Genomic DNA, 22,462 nt, shown 5'->3' on the forward strand with positions numbered 1-22,462 from the left:
ACTCTAAGCTTGGCACTGTATCCACTGTGTGACCCAGCTGCCACCCTTTCTTGGAGTCTTGAGAAGGATGTGTTGAGTGTGGATAATGCCATAAACATGGATCTATGATCCCATTGGTGTGTATTTCTTATACAACTCTTAACCATGTCCTCCCATAAATAGTCCACAGGGAGTTATTAATGATTAGGAGTTAATGTAATAGGCTGGGATCTCCCCAAGGTTTTTTAACCTTGCTTCGGTGGCCTCCCCAATTCTTAACCCTCCTTTTTCATATATGTGGTGATGGTGGTGGGGGGCACCCCGGAATAGTGGATTTAAAGCAACCCAGAGTTGTTGTGAAGAGCAAATGAGATGTAAAGTACTTGGCACAACAAGGGTGCTATATAATATATAGGTGCTATTATTATTATTATTATTATATTTTATGTTATTTTAAATCTGCTCTCACCATTTATTCTCTCTTTGTAAAACTGATGTCAAGGGATGCTCGCCTCTCTCTTCTCTCCTCAGGACAGCAATGGTAAGCTGTTCCTCCCCAAAAGTGCTCTCTCCCAGGATGTTTGCACATATAGAGACATCATCTACAGGACAGTGGTGATGCCAGGCTGCCCTCCCCATGTCATCCCCTATGTCTCCTACCCTGTGGCTGTGAGCTGCAAGTGTGGCAAGTGTAACACGGACTACATCGATTGCATACATGAGAGCGTCGCGACGAACTACTGTACGAAACCCCAGAAGCCCTATTTGGTGGGATTTCCAGCTTGAGAGCATCCATCATTAAATATTAATGCCATTACAGCGATGCCAACCTAACTTAGAACACCTGATGATTAAAACAATTCCAAATTTCATAACAATTGCGTATGACTTTCTATTTCACCGGCCTCCCCCCAAGCATGCAGAAAGGAGCTTAGAAGGTTCTTGAAAGGGGGAAATAGAATAAGCATTTATTAAGCGTCTACTCTATGCCAGGCATTCTGCTAAATGCTTTACAAATATTATCCCATTTGATCTTAAGACATTTAAAAAGGTAATTAATTAGTTCATGTTTGTTATCTTAAAATATTTAGGTAACTCTCTTCCTCTTTCCCCTTTCTGCATTAGAAAAGACATCATTTGACAAAAAGATATATATACACATAAAACTATCTTGCTTGTCTCTATTTCTCGGTTCTTTTTCTGGAGGTGGACATAGTCAAGTCATTCTTCAAACAATATTTCTCTTGCTGTATCTAATGTTCTCTTGGTTCTGCTCGTTTCACTTTTCCTAGTTTTATGTAGGTTTTGCCAAGTTAAAAAATAAATTAACCTGCTTGTCACTTCTTATGACACAGTAGTATTCCATCATTTGATCTTTATAACAGCTCTGGGTGGTCGGTGTTATTATCATGCTTATTATCCTGCTGAGTGACATGTCCAGGGCAACATACGTGTCTAAAGCTTGATTTGAACTGGACTTCCTGACTCTGGGCCCAGCACTCTATCCATTGCCCTATTTTCCTTCCTCAGCTAGGTGAGAAAGAGTTTTGGCCACCTTGAGTTACATCTGGAGAAAAGAGAGGTGAAGTGATATGGAAGAAGACAGGGCAGTCTCTAAGAGATAAGATGTCCATTCATCCATCAGGTTGACCTGATGAAGGGGCTCTTAGTGGTGAATCTGGAGGAGTTTTGTTTTCTGGGGAGGAGGGTACAGGTGGAACCCACTACTGAATATCCTAGGGAAAAGCCTGCTGTGGGCCATGGGCCAGAAGGGCACAGTTCTAGAGACAGGGAAGTGATATGGAAGAAGACAGGACAGTCTCTAAGAGACAATATGTCCCTTCATCAGGTTGGCCTGATGAAGCGACTTGTAGTGGTGAATCTGGAAGATTTCTGCTTTCTGGGGAGGAGGGTACAGGTGGAACCCATTGCTGAATCCCAGGGATAGCCCTGCTGTGGGCATGGGCCAGAAGGACACAGTTCTAGAGACAGGGAAGTGAGAAGGATGCCACTGTGTCAGAGCTAAGGATATGACAATGATGGGTGAGGAAATAGGACTCACACAGAGAGATGTAATCCATTACTCACTCCCTCCGGGGTCAAACTTCACCCAAGACCGGTAAACAATCTTATGAACCTTCCTTTCTAATTTAATTCCTTTGGTGGGCCAACTGGTCTATGAAAGCTATACCCTAAAAGGTCAATTTACAAAGCTGAGTAAAGAGGCCACAGTCATTTTACACGAGGAAGTTTAAATCCTTTATAGCCCTGGAGTAATAGGAGATTTCCGTGCCCCCCTCCAGTATTTATATTAAATGCAGCTTGTCCTCCTTTGACTGCTAGTGCCATGGAAAACTCTTGTCACCGTGATAGGATTTTAGGGAAAATACTGAATGGGAACAGCAGAGTGGCATCATCCTGAATTACAATTTAACTGCCTTCGATAGAGAAAAACTTTTCCTGAGAATATTTCATGGTGATTGTGTGCTCCTTTTTTTTTTTTTTTTTAAGGGGCTTATTTTTGTATCCCCAAGGCCTGGCATAGCCCTTGTCATATGATGGATGCTTAACAAATTCATGTTCAAATCAAATGAGATGGTATAATTAGGGCGCTTTGAAACTGTTTAAATGTTATCTATTATTGCTATTGCCAAATGAATGAATGTATCTATGAATTAGATGTAGGGATAAGTAGGGTGCCTCACCTTGGACCCCAGCTCTGATAAAATGGCTCGTTTATTCATTCATTTATTGACAATCATTGATCGATCACTTAATATATGTATATATGTGTGTGTGTGTGTGTATATATATATATATATATATATATATATATGCCAGCCAAAATGCTGGGGAAGCAAAGACGATAAAAACCAAAACAGTTCTTGCCCTCAAGGGACATGGCAGTCCACTAGAGGAAAGATATGCCAAATGAGTGCAGGATGGCACAAAGGAGAAATGGATGCATTTTAGGCAGTGGAGCCAGATCTGAATCCCAGTTCTTATATTTACTTGACTTCGGGTCTTGGTGTGTTCATCAATAAGAAAAACAATGACATTAATTATGATAACAGTAACTAGCATTTTTTAACCCTTACCTTCTGTCTTGGAATTGATACAAATAGTTACAAGTATTGATTCTAGGACAGAAGAGTGGTAAGGGGTAGACAATTGGGGTTAAATGACTTGCCCAAGGTCATACAGTTAGGAAGTTTCCGAGAATGGATTTGAACCCAGATACCCTTTAACTCCAGACCTAGTGATCTACCCACTGTGCTACCCAGCTACCCTTAATAAGTAGTATTTCTATAGCAATTTAAGATTGGAAAAATATTTCACAAATATGATCTCATTTGATTCTCACAACAAGCCTGGGAGGTAGGTGTAACTATTATCCTTATTTTATAGATGAAGAAATTGAGGCAGGCAGACATGAAATGACTGCCCAATGTCTGAGGCCAAATTTGAACTTAAGTCTTCCCAAAAGCTTTTTGTACTTTAGTGCCACCTACCTATCTCCTACATCTATTCTATTACCACTAGAGCCACAAATTATTTCCTGTTAACTGGTGCCAGCAACATGGAAAAGGTCTGTCTAACACTAACCTAATGATCTCACAAGACAGTAAGAATTAATCAAGCAAAGTCAAAAGAATGACAGAATGGAAGGAAACATGAAATATCTCCTTGAGAAGATGACAGACCTGGAAAACAAGTCCAGGAGAAAAGATCTGAGAATCATTGGTCTACCTGAAAACCTAGAAAAAACAGAATTTGTGACATCATATCACAAGAAATTATCTAAGAAAATTGCCATGATATTCTTGAACAAGAGGGCAAAATAGAAATTGAAAAAGTCCATAGATCACCTTCTATATTAAATCCTCAAAAGACAATCCTCAGACATGTAATTGCCAAATTCAGGAGCTTTCAAGCCAAGGAGAAAATATTGCAAGAAGCTAGAAAGAGACAATTCAGATATCAAGGAGCTCCAGTTAGGTACTCGGCATTTGGCAGCTTCCATGTTAAAGGACCGCAAGGCTTGGACTATGATATTCAGAAAGGAAAGAGAATTGGGTCTACAACCAAGGATCACCTACCCATCATATAAAAAGTATGAGCATTTAACAAAATAGAAAATTTCCAAGTATTTGTAAAGAAAAGAATAGAACTAAATGGAAAATTTGATCTCCAAATACAAAACTCAAGATAAACAAGAAAAGGTAAACAAGAAAGAGGAGAAAAAAAATTAAAGGGCTTCAGTAAGGTCAAATTGTTTATATTCCTATATGTAAAAATGATATTTGTAACTCTCAAAAACTGCTTTCACTATCATAGTAGTTAGAAGAATTATTCATAGGTAGAGGTTGGGGTACTAAGTGGTTTAAGATGATATGTAAAAAAAAGTGGGGGGAATAGAAGATGGCACCAAAAGAAACTTGAAGGAAGAAGAAAAATAGGATAAATTATACCACGTAAAGAGATGCATGGGGGGGGGGGGGAGAAGAATACTATTATAAGAAGGAGAGTAAGAGAGTGCTAATCAGTAATATTTAAACCTTACTCTCAGTGGAATCAATCCTGAGAGGGAAGAGCATCTAGACATTGGGGTACAGAATTCTATCTTACCCTACAGGGAAGTTGAAAGGGAAAAACCAAGGTGGGGAGTGGGCAGGGAGTACCAAAAGGGAGGGAAAGAGGTGGGAGAGGGAATTTAATAGAGCCGAAATTAAAAATAAGAGGGGAAAAAGAAGGGAGGGGGTGGGAAGGGAAGTAAAATAAGAGTGGGGAATAGGGTGACTGATTAAAAGCAAAACACTGGGTTAGAAGGAAATAGTGAAAGAAGAAGGGGTAGGACTAGGAGAGGAAATTAAAATGATGGGGAACACACAGGTGGTAATCATAACTCTGAATGTGAATGGGATGAATTCACCCATAAAACAGAAGCAAATAGCAGAGTGGATTAGAAAACAAAATCCTATCATATGTTGTCTACAGAAATACACATGAGGCAGGTAGACACACATAGGGTAAAGCTAAGAGGCTGGAGCAAAATCTACTGGACATCAACTGAGAAAAAGAAGGCAGGAGTCTCTATCGTGATATCTGTCAAAGCCAAAATAAAAATAGATCTGATTAAAGAGATAGGGAAGGTAATTAAAACCTGATAAAAGGCAGTATAGACAATGAGGAAATAGCAGTACTCAACATGTATGCACCAAATGGTATAGCATCAAGATTTTTAAAGGAGAAACTATTGAAGCTTAAGGAGGAAATGGATAATAAAACTATAATAGTGGGAGACCTGAACCTTCCTCTATCAGATCTAGGTAAATCAAACCAAAAAAATAAATAAGAAAGAGGTAAGAGTTATGAATGAAATCTTAGAAAAATTAGAATTAATAGATATGTGGAGAAAAATAAATAGGGATAAAAAGGAATACATTTTTTCAGTAGTACATGGTACAGTCACAAAGATTGATCATGTACTAGGACAGTGATTCCCAAAGTGGGTGCCACCACCCCCTGGTGGGTGCTGCAGCAATCCAGGGGGGCAGTGATGGCCACAGGTGCATTTGGGTGCAGTGAATAACTGTAAGGGGGCAGTGATAATATATGACAGGGGACGCTAAGTAATATTTTTTCTGGAAAGGGGGCGGTAGGCCAAAAAAGTTTGGGAACCACTGTACTAGGGCATAAAAGCATTGCAAACAAATGCAATAAAGCAGAAATAATAAATGCAACCTTTTCAGATCATAATGCAATAAAAATAATAATTAGTAAGGGCACATGGAGAGGCAAATCAAATATTAATTGGAAATTAAATATGATTCTCCAAAATTGGTTAGTTAAAGAACAAGTCATAGAAACAATTAATTTCATTGAAGAGAATGACAATGAGGAGACATCATATCAAAATCTATGGGATGCAGCCGAAGCAGTTCTCAGGGGAAAATTTATATCACTGAATGCATATAGCAACAAATCAGAAAGGGAAGAAGTCAATGAATTGGGCATGCAAATTAAAAAACTAGAAAGAGAACAAACTAAAAATCCCCAGATAAAAACTAAGTTGGAAATCCTAAAAATTAAAGGCGAAACTAGTAAAATTGAAAGCAAAAGAACTATTGAATTAATAAATAAGAGTAGGAGCTAGTACTCTGGAAAAACAAATACAATAGATAAAGTACTGGTTAATCTAATGAAAAAAGGAAAGAAGAAAACCAAATGAACAGTATCAAATATGAAAAGGGCAATCTCACCTCCAATGAAGAGGAAATTAAGGTAATTATTAAGAACTATTTTGCCCAATTATATGGCAACAAACACAGCAATATAGGTGACATGGATGAATATTTACAAAAATATAAATTGCCTATATTAACAGAAGAGGAAATGGAATACTTAAATAATCCCATATCAGAGATAGAAATAAAACAAACCATCAAAGAATTCCCTAAGAAAAAATCCCCAGGGCCAGCTGGATTAACAAATGGATTCTATCAGACATTTAAACAGCAACTAATCCCAATACTATACAAACTACTTGATGAAATAAACCAAGAGGGAAAGGCCTCTTAAGAACTAATCTCTTCAGAAGCCAGAAAAGGAAGGTCAGCTACTCACTCACTCAAGAAACAGTCCAAGCACTGAGGTCCCAAGTTGAAGACAAGGTCCAAGCCCAAAAGTCAATTCCAAGGGTCAGGTTATCAGCCAAAGCTCCAAGCCCAAGATTTGAGCCAGAGACTCCAGCCAAAGCAGTTCAGGACTTTTTATAGTCCTTTCCTGTCCCTTCCCCTCTACACAGGGGCCAATCACAGCTTCCAAATTGCCTAGTACTGCCCCCAAGGGGGAAGTATCTATGGTATCCACCTCTTATCCTCTGTAGGTGTCAACTCTTATCAAAAGATTCACAAGTTTCTGATTGATTGGATTAAAAGGGTGGAGCTCTCCAAGTAAGTGACTTGTGAATTCTCTTACTTGATAACAAAGTGTTAAGTATGGGTTAAGTAAGGGTTTCTTAGATGGATTAATTCAAAATAGACAAAGAGAATAAAGAATTCCCTTTCACAAGCTTTTGGGGCAAAACCCCACTATTTGACAAAAACTGCTGGGAAAATTGGAAAACAGTATGGGAGAGATTAGGTTTAGATAAACATCTCACACCAAACACCAAGATACATTCAGAATGGATGAATGACTTAAATATAAAGAAGGAAACTACGAGTAAATTAGGGGAACATAGAATCACATACCTGTCAGATCTATGGGAAAGGAAAGTTAAGACCAAGCAAGAGATAGAGAATATTATAAAATGTAAAATGAATAATTTTGATTACATTAAATTAAAAAGGGGTTGTATAAACAAAACCAAATGCAACCAAAATTAGAAGGGAAGCAACAAATTGGGAAAAAAATCTTTATAACAAAAACCTCTAATAAAGGTTTAATTACTCAAATTTATAGGGAGCTAAATCAATTGTACAAAAAATCAAGCCATTCTCTAATTGGTAAATGGGCAAGGGACATGAATAGGCAATTTTCAGATAAAGAAATCAAAACTATCAATAAGAACATGAAAAAGTGTTATAAATCTCTTATAGAGAAATGCAAATCAAAACAACCCTGAGGTTCCATCTCACACCTAGCATATTGGCTAATATGACAGCAAAGGAAAGTAATAAATGTTGGAGGGGATGTGGCAAAATTGGGACATTAATGCAATCCTGGTAGAGTTGTGAATTGATTCAACCATTCTGGAAGGCAATTTGGAACTATGTCCAAAGGGCTTTAAAAGACTGCCTGCCCTAAGAGATGATAAGGGGGAAAAAAAACGTGCAGAAAAATAATTATCACTACACTCTTTGTGGTGTCAAAAATTGGAAAATGAGGGTATGTTCTTCAACTGGGAAATGGCTAAACAAATTATGATATCTGTTGGTGATGGAATACTATTGTGCTGAAAGAAATAATGAAATGGAGGAATTCCATGTGAACTGGAACAACCTCCAGGAAGTGATGCAGAGTGAAAGGAGCAGAACCAGGAGAACGTTGTACACAGAGATGGATACACTGTGGTACAATCAAATGTAATGGTCTTCTCTACTAGCAACAATGCAATGATCTAGGACAATTCTGAGTGACTTATGGGAAAGAACACTATTCACATCCAGAGAAAGAACTGTGGGAGTAGAAACACAAAAGAAAAGCAACTGCTTGATTACATGGTTCAATGGGGATAAGATTGGGGATGTAGACTCTAAACAATCACTCTATTGAAAATATAAATAAGAAGGAAATAGATCGTGATCAATGACACATGAACAACCCAGTGGAATAGCTCATTGTCTAAGGGAGGGGGGTGGAAGGAGGGAAGGAAAAGAGCATGAATCATGTAACCATGACAAATATTCTAAATTAATTAATTAAATGCAGTTAATTTAAAAAATAATGCTACAGAGGGACCTCATAGGTTGCTGCCATGTTCTTCTTACTTTTCAATAGTAAGATTATTAAAGAAATTGTTTTTTTAAACCCATACCTTCTGTCCTAGAATCAATACCATGTATTGGTCCCAAGGCAGAAGATCAATAAAGGCTAGGCAATGAGGGTTAAGTGACTTGCCCAGAGTCACACAGTTAAGAAATGTCTGAGGCTGGATCTGAACCCAAGACCTCCTTTCTCTAGGCCTTGGTCTCACTGAGCTGCCCCCCTATCAAATTTAAATAGTTACATTTTCTTTTACTGTATATAATCCACTCATACCAGATTTGGCTAGCTTATATTGAATGATTTCGCAAAGTGGGGCTGCCCAAATTGGATCCTTAAAATGAAGAAGATCCTGAAGATTAAAAGTTGCCAGTCTACTGGGTAGAGATCAAGGATGACTGTTAGGCAAGGGCTATGAACATCTCCACCAGTGGGAAGGCTCTTCCAACTTAGCTCAGCAGTGTGCTGGATCATTTAATCCAAACTTCTCATTATCTATCTAATTTATTTTTAAATAAGATAGCCTTTATTTCATCTCCACCAAAAAAAAGTATACAGGTATAGAAATCCCATAAACTTTCAAAGAACTCTCAGATGTCCCTTTGGAAGAAATGAGCTGGAATTGCTAGTGGGTCAGCCACTCTAAAATTCTCATAAACCCCTAGCTCTACCACATAGTTCCTCCCAGAATGGGAGTAGCCTCTTTGGTTGGTATTCTTCCCAGAAGGCAAACACATTTTGGGCGGCTGGACTGGCAGTCCTCTTCTCTTCGTTTCTGTTCAGGCATTTTTCAGTTGCCTCCAACTCTTCATGACCCCATTTGAGGTTTTCTTGGCAAAGATATTGTAGTGGTTTACCATTTCCTTCTCCAACTCACTTGACAGATGAGGAAACTGAGATAAATAGGGTTAAGTGACTTGCCCAGATTGAAATAGCTAGTAAGTGTCTGAAATCAGATTTGAACTCAGGTCTTCTTGAACTCCAAGACAGGCACTCATATTAACTGTGCCCTATCAGTAAAATGAACGAATTGGAATAGAAGGACTCTATGGTCCCTCTTACCTCTCAAATGCTCTCAAAAGGAGGTGTAGCTAATGAAAAGCTTTAGGTGGATGGGTTAAAAAAACCAACCCCAAAACAAAAAATCTCTTACTGCCTGTCTTAGAATCGATGCTAAGTATTGGTTCCAAGGCAGAAGAGTGGTAATGGCTAGGCAATTAGAGTTAAGTGACTTGCCCAGGGTCAAACAGTGAGGAAATGTCCACCTAGCTGCCCTTGCAGATGTTTTCAAATATTCCACTAGGATGGAGACATAGCTTCAGTCAGGTATAACTCTTAGGTGGACAACATTCATGCTGTTGTTAACGCGAATTTCCCACTCCAAGAAAGTGTGAACAGCAATAATAATTGTGTGTGTGTGTGTGTGTGTGTGTGTGTGTGTGTGTGTGTGTGTGTGTGTGTTCCTTNGTGTGTGTGTGTGTGTGTGTGTGTGTGTGTGTGTGTGTGTGTGTGTGAATAGAAAGAAATGGGCAGGCAACCTATACAAAAAAGATATGGCTCTGGCAGAGACCGAGGTCAGACTAGGGATCCTGGCCATGGAGGCAGTTTCAGAGGGGCTGGAAAACATCGAGAAGTGAGATAGTCATATTTTGGCAACCACTGAGAAACTATGTCAAGGAGGGATCTATCTCCATGTCAGATTGCTGGAGGAGTCACCCAGACACGTAGTACAAGCATCATTAGATCCATTTAACACATGAGAAAACTGAGACTGAGAGAGTTAGTGACCTGACCAAGGTCATTTGTCTTTTGTCCTGCTTTGTATCGTCAGTGCTTACCATAGTGTTTGGCACATAGTGAATGTTTAAGAAATTCTTGTTGCCTTGGCTGCCCGAGCAGGTGATTGGTGAAGCCAGACTAAAACCCAGGTTCTTCTGACTCCCAAACACAAGCCTCTTCCTACTACATCATTAAACAAAATACTTTGGGGTCAGTAGAGTTCTTTTTATTTTTAGAGTACTTTTACATATATTATTCTTGTTGGTTCTGTTTTTTTTTAATAGTGAAAAACAAGAAGGAATGACCCAAAAATTAAGGCAATGGCACAAAATGTAGCAGAGTTATAATGCATTTCAGTACAGATCTGGATGTAAAGTAAGTTGGTTAAATTGTGTTCCCTAAAGTATAGGAGGATGCTGGTAAATATTTAACAACCAGCTCTCTGAAAGAAAAAAGTATGCATGGCACATGTCTACGTTTAATTTGCAGTATTAACATTCTCTCTCTTATTTTCTTAAGCCTAGACAACTGACAAAACAATACATCAAACTCTGATTTGTCTCATTTGCTCATTTTCATGGTGTAAATGCTTACCATGAAAATTTAACAATCAGCTCTTATAAGCTGGCACATCCCTGACTTTTTGATATATGTATATGCATGTGTACACACACCATACCATATATGTATATATGTGTTATCCTTATTCTGTAATACATATGTACGTATACATATTCTTGCATATTTACACACATGTATTATATATCCTAAAAGTCCAACAAAACAGTCAAATAAGTGCAAATTAAACCATATACCTTCAATATTATTATAAAAGAGTATTTTCATTTCATAGTTGATTCTGAGTATGGAGATGGTTGGATAGATACTTAGATGAATTGCTCCAAAGAGTGTGAAGTTACATAAGAAATCAAACAAGAGTATTTTTTTAAGCCAACATGCAGTTGCAATCTATAGAAAAAATATTTTTAAATAACTTACTAAATATTTGGCCATTATCTGGAAGACTGGGTTTTGGGTTTCTCCGTCAAGTGCTCAAGAGAGTCTTTGAGGCTGTTTGGATCACCTCCAGTGAAGAGGAATGAAAAAAAAATTAAAAATGACCCAAGCCCCCTGGCACGGGGCATTCATCTTAGGACACACCAGAACGGTATGTCTCCAACCTGAATGCCCCTGTTATCACACCCTGAACAATAGCCATCTCTGTTAAGGTAGAGATGTCACCAAAAAATGAAAATTACTCTCACAAAATAATCTGGCTGGAGGAGCCCCTGAGACATTGGGCACACGGATGACTGGAAAAGCTAAGCGAAATGGTTATCCAGACTTTTCTAATGGATTTTTCACTCTACAACTCTTGGAATAGAGGCATTTGTCCAATTAATGCATTTTATTGAAATGAAGGTGTTTCTCTTTAGCTATTTGATACAGTGAAATAACCAAGCCAATTGGGACCTTAATTCACCTTCATATCCTGGGTTGCCTTTTTTTTTTTTTTTTTTTTTTTTTTTTTTTTAATTTTAAACCCTTACCTTCCATCTTAGCATCAATACTGTGTGTTTATTGATTCCAAGATAGAAGAGCGATAAGGGCTCTGCAATGGGGGTTAAGTGACTTGTCCAGGGTCTTACTGCTAGGAAGTGCCTGAGACCAGATTCGAACCCAGAACCTCCTCTCTCTAGGCCTGGCTCTCAATGCACTGAGCCACCTAGCCACAACCTGCCCTACACCCCTTCTTCACCTTAGGAATGGATCCCACTGATGTCAATTGCAAAAACATGCAGATGGGGAGACAGTGGGTGGAAGAGGGCAACTAGGCAGTGACAGGGAGTTAGAGGACCCCAAGCAAGCTAAGTCTGTCCAGGATCCCGGGACTCTGCCTTCTCTGGGCACAGACTGATGAGCTGGACAGGGCACATATGGCCGGAGGAGTTCTTTCTGAAGTCCCTTCGCCTCCCATTTTTTGTTAGCTTTGAAAATTTGGTTGGCTCTTCCCATTTCCGTTTCGAGAACGCACTCGGCCAAAAAAGCAGCCAATATTGATTGTGAGCTCGGGTTTGAAGGCCAAGGAACAAGCTGGCCCCGGGGAGCTGCGCAGAGAGGCAGCCTTCCATCCCTGTTTTCCAGGCTCCTGTTCTAAACACTTACATGAGGGAAAAGTGCTCATTTCTAGGGCAAGGAAGCTCATGAGAGAAGCTGAGTTTGTAATCTTTGATTTTTATTTATTTTAATGAGGGGCAAATCTTTTGCATTTCTTGACCTACGAAGAAGAGTTTCCTAAGTGAATAAATAAGAAAAGAATACAAAAATAATTAGGAAAAAATATGTAAACTCAAGTCCTGAGGTATTTCAAAGGTACAGTGCCGATAAAACACCAAATCTCCCTCTTACCCATAGCATGCAATGGGCAGATGGCCGACTTTCACTTCCTGTCCTTCTTACATCCCCGAAGCAAAGGGAGGGTTTGGGAGAGAAGCCCGTCCAAAGGCATGGCAGCTGCAGGAGCTCAAAGAGGAGGCGGAAAAAGAGGGCGACGCGAAGGGCCACGGACGCCTCTCCACGGCTCGGGAAGAACCTTCCCGTCCTAAGAACATTTAGCACCCCGGGGCACACGATTGTCTGTGAGGCAAGGCATTTTTCATGGAGGGTCAGGTGTGCGTGTGCGTGTGTGTACACACTCTATACACACATGCACACATACACGCATCTGTCCACACACAAATGTACATCATGTCTACATACATCGGATACATACATTATATACGTGTCTCTGTTATACACACACGGCTACATATACACACTGTGTAAACCTACACAGGATAGAATATATGGCATATATACATTGTGTACATACCTACACTGTACAGATACATTGTCTGGACACACATCGTATGTACACATTGTCTCTCTCTACACATATGTATATTTGCATGTGTGTACATGTCACATCCACATTAGGAAAGAACAACAAGCAAATTAAGCTGTCCTTGTTCATCTTAGTTTCGCCACGACTCTGGGCTCCAGGATTCCGGTCTGGTCCCTCCTGGGACCGTGCGTGAGGTTACAAGTCCCCGGTGCCAGGAATCCCCCCAAACTCCAGAGGAACGAACCCCTCGTCACCAGGTGGCTGAATCCTCTCACCAGGAATCCCTGGACCCTTCCGGCTGGCGTTTGATTTTTAGAAGCTCATTGGCTCTCCCCATCCTGAATGTTACCTTCCAGAAGTGAATCGAAGCTTTTTTTTTTTTTTTTTTACACTGGTCATTTATCAGTCCCCCACCCCGCCCGTGTGACCACAGAGAGAAACAGGAATTCACAACAAAGGGCTTAGAGCATCCCCCACACATACCAGATGTCCTGCAGCTGCACATGGCTCCGGCAGCAGCCGGACACAATCACTCGCCCACACGGCAGGAAGGTTATGCACCACACTCACATACATGTGCAAATGTACACTGGAAACCAAATCATTTTAGACCTTAATGCCTTTCCACTTGAACAGCTGAGTAAGACGATGTCTCTTGTGACATTTAGGAAGAAAGTCCCCGATTTTCGCTATCATGCAGGTGGAGTTTTAGATTACATCTCTTGAATTACGGATCACACAGCAGAGGACCATGCTGAATATCATGCCAAAGATCTGAAACAGAAGGAGCAGTAGGTTAGCAATTTTTCCCCATGAGTCAATGGACAAAAAACATCCCCAAAATGCCTGGAAGTCGAGGGAAAGTGAATAAAAGAGGTCTGGCCCCACGTGTGACAAACTGAGGGCTGCAGGGACTGGTCCCTTCATCTCTTCTAGGGCAGGGGACCTTAACCTTTTGGGGGCAGGTTGGTGAAGCCTGTGGATCCCTTCTTAGAATCAGGCTTTGAAATGCGTCAAATTAAAATCTCAAGGGAACCAATTACACCGAAATAGTCATAAAGACAGACGCATTAGAAAGTTTAAGTTCAGAGACCCCAGGCTCAGAACCTTTGTTCTGGTATGGTGGACACTGATACTCCCATTGATGTTACAGTTTGTTGTGTCTGATGTGGCTCTTCTCCTCCTCCTTATAAATCATTGCCAATGATAATACAGAAGGGAGTTCTTTAAAGCAGGAGGCAGGAGACTCCTCCTCTTCTTCCCTTCTCCCTTTCCTCTTTGCTCCTCTCTCCTCCCCTTCTCTTGCTCCCATCCACACCACTTCCTACTCTTCTCTTCCTTCCCCTTTCCCTTCTCTCCTTCCTCTTCCTCCCCTTCCCTTCTCTTCTTCCTCCTCTTCCCTCCTTTCTCCTCCCCTTTTCTTCCTCCTTCTATCTCCATTTTTTCCTCTTCCTTCTCTCTTCCTCCTTCCCCCTTTCCCTCATCTTCTTCCTCCTGTTCCCATGTTCACCTCCTCCTCTTCTCTTCGTACTCCCCCTCTTTCCTCCTCTTCCTCTTCTTCCTCCTCCCTTCCTCTTTTTTTAAAAACATTTATTAATATATATTTTTTAGAAAAGTTAACATGATTACATAATTCATGTCTCCTCTGAGACCCCCCCCCCCACATGGCTGATGCATATTTCCACTGGTTTTAACATGTGTCATTGATCAAGACCTATTTCCAAATTGTTGATCATTGCATTGGTGTGGTAGTTTCGAGTCTACGTCCCCAATCATGTCCGCCTCAAGCCATGTGTTCAAGCAGTTTTTTTTCTTCTGTTTCCACTCCTGTAGTTCTTCCTCTGAATGTGGGTAGTGTTCCTTTCCATAAGTCCCTTAGAAACTCCCCTCCTCTTCCTCCTGCACCCATCTCCACCACTTCCTCCTCTCTTTCTCCTCCCCTTTCTTTCCCTTCTCCTCTTCTTCCTCTTCTTTCCTAGGTATGTGACTGTGGAAAACACATTCTCTTTTAGCCTCAATTTTCTCTTCTGTAATATAAGTATAGTAGTATAGTTTGTAAATTAAATTTGTAAAGTTAGTAATAATATAAGTTTATAAAATACTTTGAACTTTTCAAAGCATGTTCATATACATATATACAAATAGCATTTCATAGGAATCCCACAACAACTGAATGAGGCAGGGAAGCTAGGAATTGCCCCCATTTTAAAGATGCAGAAACAGAGCCTCTGAAAGTTTAACATTCACAAGAACACCTATCTAATCAGTGGGAGGAGGTAGGTCTCACACTCAAGTCTTCTGAATCCAATTCATAACATCTCCCTATATTATATTTGACATAGTGGGGTCAGGAAGATCAGGGTTGTCCTGGAGTGACCTGGAGCTTGTTCTGAGTTCTTGAGAACTGATTGTTAAATTTCCAGTATGAACATTTATACCTTGGAAATGGACAAATACTACAAGTTAGAGTGTGATATATTGTTTTGTTGATTATCTAGACTTAAGAAAGTGACGGAGAAAATATTAATAACGCAGATTAAAAGTGTGTGATATGGGGGTAGCTCAGTGGATTGAAAGCCAGGCCTAGAGATGGGAGGTCCTAGGTTCAAATCTGGCCTCAGACACTTCCCAGCTGTGTGACCCTGGGCAAGTCACTTGACCCCCATTGCCTATCCTTACCACTCTTCTGCCTTGGAGCCAATACACAGAAGTTAAGGGTTTAAAAAAAAGTGTGTGATACACTTAAAAGTGTACCATACACACACTTTTGTTTTTCAGAGAGCTGGTTGTTAAAATATTTATTATCCCAACCTCGGTTCTGATCCATGCTAGCTGTGTGACTCTGGACAGGTGAATCAACTCCTTAGTTTCACAGATAACTCTCTGAAACTGGTAATTATTGATGAACAGCTAATTGATAAAAGAATTTTACATATTAAGAATCCTCTACACCAGTGATGGGCAAACTTTTTAAAGGGGGGGCCAAAGGAAAGGAAATGCTCATCTGTCAGTCTGTTTCTAAGGCAACTCTTTCGAAGTTTCATTGTATTGTATCCTACTCATTGTATTCGTCAGATTAGGAATAATGTCCCACAGCCAAATAGAACATTTCAGGGGGCCCGCATCTGGCTCCTGTGCTGTAGTTGGCCCATCACTGCTCTACACTGATAAAATCATAGATTCAAGGCCTTCCCCTTCCAAAAAACATCCCCAATAATGAAAGAAAGCAACAACAAAAAATGAGAATAAGTGTGCTAGGGGAAAATAGTTTTGTTTATTGGTTTTTGTAAAGACTGATAATGACATTAATAATAAGTGACATTCATATGAGACCTCAAGGTTTTCAAAGTGCTTTCCACATATTATCTCATTGAATTCTTAGAACAACCAAGTGAAATAGTACTAAAAATACAATGGACTTCATTTGACAGATGAGGAAACTGAGCTTTAAAAATGTTAAAAGACTTGCCCAGTCTCATGCAAAAAGCAAAAGTCTCAGATGGGATTTGAACCCAGATCTTTTAAACTCTGAATCACCACTCTATTATACCATGCTGCCCCAATTTAGGGCTATTGCTGAGGGGCCTGAAAATAGGAGGAGTCAGTGCTTTTTCAGTAGTGTTTTAGAAGCTGATCCCAGTTTAAGCCCCATATTTTATTTATTTATTTATTCATTCACTTATTATAACTCTTACCTTCTATCTTAGTAGCAATTCTAAGATAGTAGAGTAGCCAGGGCTAGGCAATCAGGGTTGAGTGACTTGCCCAGGGTTACACAGCGAGGAAGTATCTGATGCCAGATTTGAACCCAGGTCCTCCTGACCCCAGGCTGGTATTCTATTCATTGTGATACCTAGCTGTCTCCATATTTTATTTTAACTTAAAAATAACAAGGGCAAAAATGACAAAACTGTGTGTCCACGGTCATTTAAAAGTACAAATACCACTCTAAATTAATTCATTAAATAAATAAACTTAAAAAAAGGAAACTATAAATCTCCATTACTCTCTAAGTGTGTCTAAGGAGGTTCAAATATTTGCAGTATTGAGGACAACAGCAGGAAGACTCTTGCCTCCCATTTCTAAGCTACTGCTAAGTATATACGAGGGCTGTCATATAATTTCACAGCGAAATTTACTGAATTCTTAGGACGTGGGATTCTTGACTCCTTTTGCCAATACGTTCTTTCCTTAGGAGATGTAGTCAGAACAGGACACTACCCAGATGGGCTGAGAGGATAGCGTGCTGGGCCTTAAAAGACCCAAGTTCAAATCCAGCCTCAAATACTTCCTAATTGTATAACATTGGGCAAGTCTCTTAACTGCTGTCTGTCTCAGTTTCCTCACTGTAAAATGGGAATAATAATCATACTTATCTCTTAACATTATGAGGATAAAAGGAGTTAATATTTGTAAAACACTTTATAAACCTTAAAACACTACATAAGTGCTATTGTTATTATTATGTTATATATAATATATGTCATATTATATATAATCAAATATACACATATTTGATTAAAGGGGAGCCCAAAGATTAGTCCTGCCTAAAAGTATCCCCCCTTGCTGACCTGCCAATGTACTGCCCTCACCTCTTTCTCAGAAACTCCTATTATTGGAAAATAATGCTTTATGTCAGAACAGAAGGGAAAGGGCTAGAGTCTCCAAAATTGTCTCTGAATATGCAGATAGGTTGCTTAGGAAAGAGAAAAAGCTCTGGTAGCACCGAATCCCCCTCTTTTGTTGTTTAGTGATTTTTTTCAGTTGAGTCTAATTCTTCATGATCCCATTTGGGGTTTTCTTGGCAAAGATCCTGGAGTGTTTACCATTTTCTTCTCCAGCTCATTTTATTTATTTAAAAAAAATTTTTTTAAACCCCTTACCTTCCATCATGGAATCAATACTGTGTATTGGTTCCAAGGCAGAAGAGTGGTAAGGGTAGGTAATGGGGGATAAGTAACTTGCCCAGGGTCACACAGCTGGGAAGTGTCTGAGGTCAGATTTGAACCTAGGACCTCCCATCTCTAGGTCTGGTTCTCAATCCACTGAGCTACCCAGCTGCCCCCTCTCCAGTTCATTTTATTTATTTTATTTTATTTTTAAACCCTTAACTTCTGTGTATTGGCTCCTAGGTGGAAGAGCGGTAAGAGTGGGCTGAGGGGGTCAAGTGACTTGCCCAGGGTCACATAGTTGGGAAGTGTCTGAGGCTAGATTTGAACCTAGGATCTCCAGTCTCTAGGCCTGACTCTCAATCCACTGAGCTACCCAGCTGCCCCCTCTCCAGCTCATTTTAACAGATGGAGACCCTGAGGCAAACAGGGTTAAGTGACTTGCCCAGGGTCACACTGTTAGTACGTGTCTGAGGTTAGATTTGAACTCAGGAAGGGGAAACCTCTCCTTGAGTTCTCCTCTACTGGCAAAGGGGGAAGGTTGGTGCATAGCTTTCACCTCATAAAGGCACAAAGAGTCTGATTTTGCAAGGTTTGAACCAGAATGCAAAATGGGTAAACGTGGGACCTAGGAGATCATCTAAATGAAATGGAGGCCTAAGGAAGTAAAATAACTTGCTTAGTCTGGAATAAAAGAAAAAAAAACTGTCTATTCCATAAGAAATAGAGATCAAAAGGGGCTATTCCTCAGGGGACTAGGAAAGATTTGAGGAATCTAGGTCAACTAGAGAAAGACCTGGATATGGGCCTGGGGCAGGGGGAGGTATTGGGATTGGATGTACCTGGGAAAGAAGAAGTATATGAGACATGCTTCTTTTTTGGTCATTTTTTCAGAGCTTTCCTGCCTATGGATACCTGCTGAGGCTGTAGGAGTTGCTCCAAATGCTTCCTTTTTAGCCCTCACTTTGGGGGAGAGGGAAAGCAATGACTTCAACTCCCTTGTCCTCCTAACCCACTTCCTTCAGCTGATTCCTAGCTCTAGCCAAGATCTATAGGCTACAGGTTGGTCAATGTGCCATGCTCTTTGTGGCAGCTAGGTAGCACAGTGAGATAGAGTACCAGGTCTGGAGTCAGGAAAGCTAATCTTCCCTGAGTCCAAATCTGACTTCAGATACTAGCTGTGTGACCCTGAACAAGTCACCTAATCCTGTTTGCCTCAGTTTTATCATCTGTAAAATGAGCTGGAGACAGACATGGCAAGCCACTCCAGTATCTTTGCCAAGAGAACCACAGATTGGCTCATGAGGAGTCAGATGCTACTGATGACTAAAACAAAGTGGCAAGAGATGAGCCAGGGAATTAAAAATGAAAATAGCTAGTTTCAAAGCCAGTGCAGGTGGGAGGGGGAGACACAATGGATAAAGTACTAGCATTAGAGTCAGGACATCTGAATTTGATCCTGGCTTAGACACTTACTAGCTAAATGACCCTGAGCAAATTGCTAACCTGCTTTAGCCTCAGTTTCTCCATCTGTAAAATAAAGGGGCTGCGTTTCATCATCTGCAAGGTCCATTTCAACTCTGAACATATGACCCTCTAGGATCCCCATTCTCTGATGCTTCCTAGGTGTGGGAGCCTGGATTTAACCAGGGTGGATCTCAGTTTTCTCTTATTCCTAAAATGGGGCCAGTAACATTGGCACAGTTTCCTAGCTTGCTATGAGGCAAGGGCTTTGGAAACCCTGCATGGTGTGTAAATAGAATAGCCAGATCCCATTTAATAGTCAAGAATCTACTCAACACAGGCGTGCTAATGATGTCACTCCCACCTCCCTTAGTGGGGAGGGGAGACGAGTTACCCACACGTGACAATAAGTAACAAATCAAGAATAAGGGACTGCCCTTTGGGCAGTCCAAATCAATGTAGAAACTGCCATTTGTCCATTTGAATTAGAGATGGACCACAGGAAGTGATGAAAGACACACTCTCTTTAAGTAAGTTAGTGAACTTCCTGTAGGGGGAGAGGCGTCTGGAACTGGAAGAAGAAGCATCTCCTGAGACCACAGACAGATTACACTCGGTATTGTCACGTGGGTAAGTTAGGCTGGCTTCCTTGGCCTAGCTGGGCCAATTCTATACTCTGCCTATCCGGCTGTTGGGCCTTGCGGCTTACAGCTTCATTTATTTAGTCTTCTAACCTCCCTCTTCTCTTTATCCCTACTCACCTTCTGATTGTAAATAAACTCCTCAACCCGATGCTGACTTGGGTCTGATTTAATTACGGAATCAACCTGAATTGTTGATTCCTGGCGGCCACATATTTTAAAGATATAATTATAATAACTAAATTTTAATTCTTACAATGGTCATATAAATTTGGATTATTATTATACGATTATTTGAGAGCTGAGGTAGGAGGAAGAGAATGACCCTATGAGGACAATCGCAAGGTTTAGTTAGGCTCAGCTTGACTTTAGTTTCTCCTCCTATATACATGGCTGGGAAGACATCTGTCTACTTGCCTTGCTCGCTAGCTCCATTTCCAGTCTATAAATTTTAATAATAAGCTAATAGCTAGGTGGCAGCTGGGTAGCTCAGTGGATTGAGAGCCAGGCCTGGAGACAGGAGGTCCTAGGTTCAAATCTGGCCTCAGACACTTCCCAGCTGTGTGACCCTGGGCAAGTCACCAGACCCCCATTGCCTACCTTTACCACTCTTCTTCCTTGGAGCCAATACACAGAAGGTAAGGATTTAAAAAAAAATAAGCTAATAGCTAATATTGATATGATGTATATTATATGCCAAGCTCTGTACTAAGCACTTTACAATTATTATTCCTTATTATCCCATCTGAACCTCACAATGACCCAGAAAGATGCTGTTTAGCCATTTTCAATCATGTCCATCTCTACATGACCTCATTTTGGGGTTTACTTGGCAGAGATTCTGGGGTGGTTTGGTATTTCCTTCTCCAGTTCTTTTTACAGATGAGGAAACTGAGGTAAACGGGGTTAAGTGACTTGACTAGGGTCACAAAACTAGTGTCTCAGGCAAGATTTGAATTCAGGTCTTTTGGATTTCAGGTCACATGCTCTAGCACGGTGCCACCTCGCTGCCCCAAAGAACATGGCACAGTGGTCTACCTGCTCTGATCTCAGTGGTTTGTGGATCCTGCCCCCTGGGAGCCATATATCAGCTGCCTTGCTCACGAGCTACATTTCCAGCCTATACATTTACTAATAATATTGATAGCTACAATAGCTACTATTTATATGACGCTTACTATGTATCAAGCACTGGGTTAAGTAAGTACTTCACAAGGATCTCATTTGATCCTCACAATGACCCAGGAAGATAGATGTTACTGAAGAGGTCAGACCTCCTGGATGCTCCCCTCCCTGGCCCCCATCTCTAACCTCCACCTTGGGAAATTCTAAATACTCCTTAAAACGAAGGATCAAGCTATCCTCTTGAGCATTTTGCTGCCCGCAGGGTGTTAGGTGGAGGTGTGGAGAAAGGGCTTTCCCCCACAGCCCCTGAGATCTCTGGGATGGACAGAAAGCACCATTAGAGAAACGAATGGAATGGAACGGAGTCAGACAATCCTGCCTCTTGGGAATCCACAGAACGACGGCCGGCCCAGGATAGCGGATCAGGAGAGGGGCTCAGCCTGCCAGAGAGGGCTTTCACTGCCTAGTCTCACTGCTTTGTGCTCCATCCTGTGAGGCAGAGATTTACTGACTCATCAAGTAAAGGCCACAGAGACCTGGTAAAGAACCACAGCTTTTAGCAAGATTGGAGAATGCTGATCTTAATCACAGGTGGGTAGGATTAGCCTGATTTTATGTTGCCTTGACAGTCAAAAGAGCCAGGGTTGGAAGGCATACGTTCAGTCCCACTGCTGTGGGTAGCTGCAGAGATGCTGGATGTGTTTATACAAGATTAGTGTATTATACAGAATTATTATAATTTGTTATTATTGTTAATTACCAATAATATTAATAATGATAATAGCTAGGTACTTTAAGGCTTGGAAAGCACTTATCACATGTTATCTCATTTGACTTGTATAACAATCCTGGGAGATAGGATGGGGAAACTGAGACACAGAGAGGTTAAGGAACTTGCCTAGAGTCATACAGTCAGTAATCATTTGAAGCAGAATTTGAACTCACTGACTTCAAGTTCCCCTCTATCTACTCTCCCTCCTAGCTACCTAGTTTGAGGTATCACAGGACTGTGGTTTAGCATATCAAATTGGCCTTGTTCTTTAAAAATCCCAGAGAATAAGAACTATGACACACTGTCCTGGGCTCATGCTTAATATCTTGCTTGGAAAGCTCTCCCAGGATTCAGCTGTAAACAAACTGGACACTGGATGGGTCAAATGATTTGGAGCTGAAGGAGTTTGGATGACTCCTCAAGAAATGTGAGATGGAGG

At 40.6% G+C, this 22,462-nt stretch overlaps 2 protein-coding genes across 4 annotated transcripts in view; one reads left to right on the forward strand and one right to left on the reverse strand.

The window, feature by feature from the left end:
- Nucleotides 1–483: 483 nt before the first annotated feature.
- Nucleotides 484–765, forward strand: TSHB (thyroid stimulating hormone subunit beta). The gene has a single exon (XM_044675525.1). The coding sequence runs from the start codon at nucleotides 484–486 to the stop codon at nucleotides 763–765; it is 282 nt and encodes a 93-aa protein (XP_044531460.1).
- An 11,143-nt stretch (nucleotides 766–11,908) lies between these two features.
- The window catches only part of TSPAN2 (tetraspanin 2), a 67,848-nt gene continuing 57,294 nt past the window's right edge, over nucleotides 11,909–22,462 (reverse strand). For all 3 annotated transcript variants that reach the window (XM_044672401.1, XM_044672399.1, XM_044672398.1), the window contains one exon: nucleotides 11,909–13,906. In XM_044672401.1, coding sequence (XP_044528336.1) covers nucleotides 13,841–13,906 — 66 coding nt within the window. In that variant the 3' untranslated portion in view covers nucleotides 11,909–13,840. The remainder of the gene's footprint in view (nucleotides 13,907–22,462) is intronic.

This window comes from Gracilinanus agilis, chromosome 4, assembly GCF_016433145.1.
Source record: "Gracilinanus agilis isolate LMUSP501 chromosome 4, AgileGrace, whole genome shotgun sequence".
In the NCBI taxonomy this organism is placed as follows: Eukaryota; Metazoa; Chordata; class Mammalia; order Didelphimorphia; family Didelphidae; genus Gracilinanus; species Gracilinanus agilis.

What these genes read in the sequence shown, in the direction of transcription:
- TSHB (XM_044675525.1), top strand. Translation starts at nt 484, where the DNA reads ATGCTCGCCTCTCTCTTCTCTCCTCAGGACAGCAATGGTAAGCTGTTC.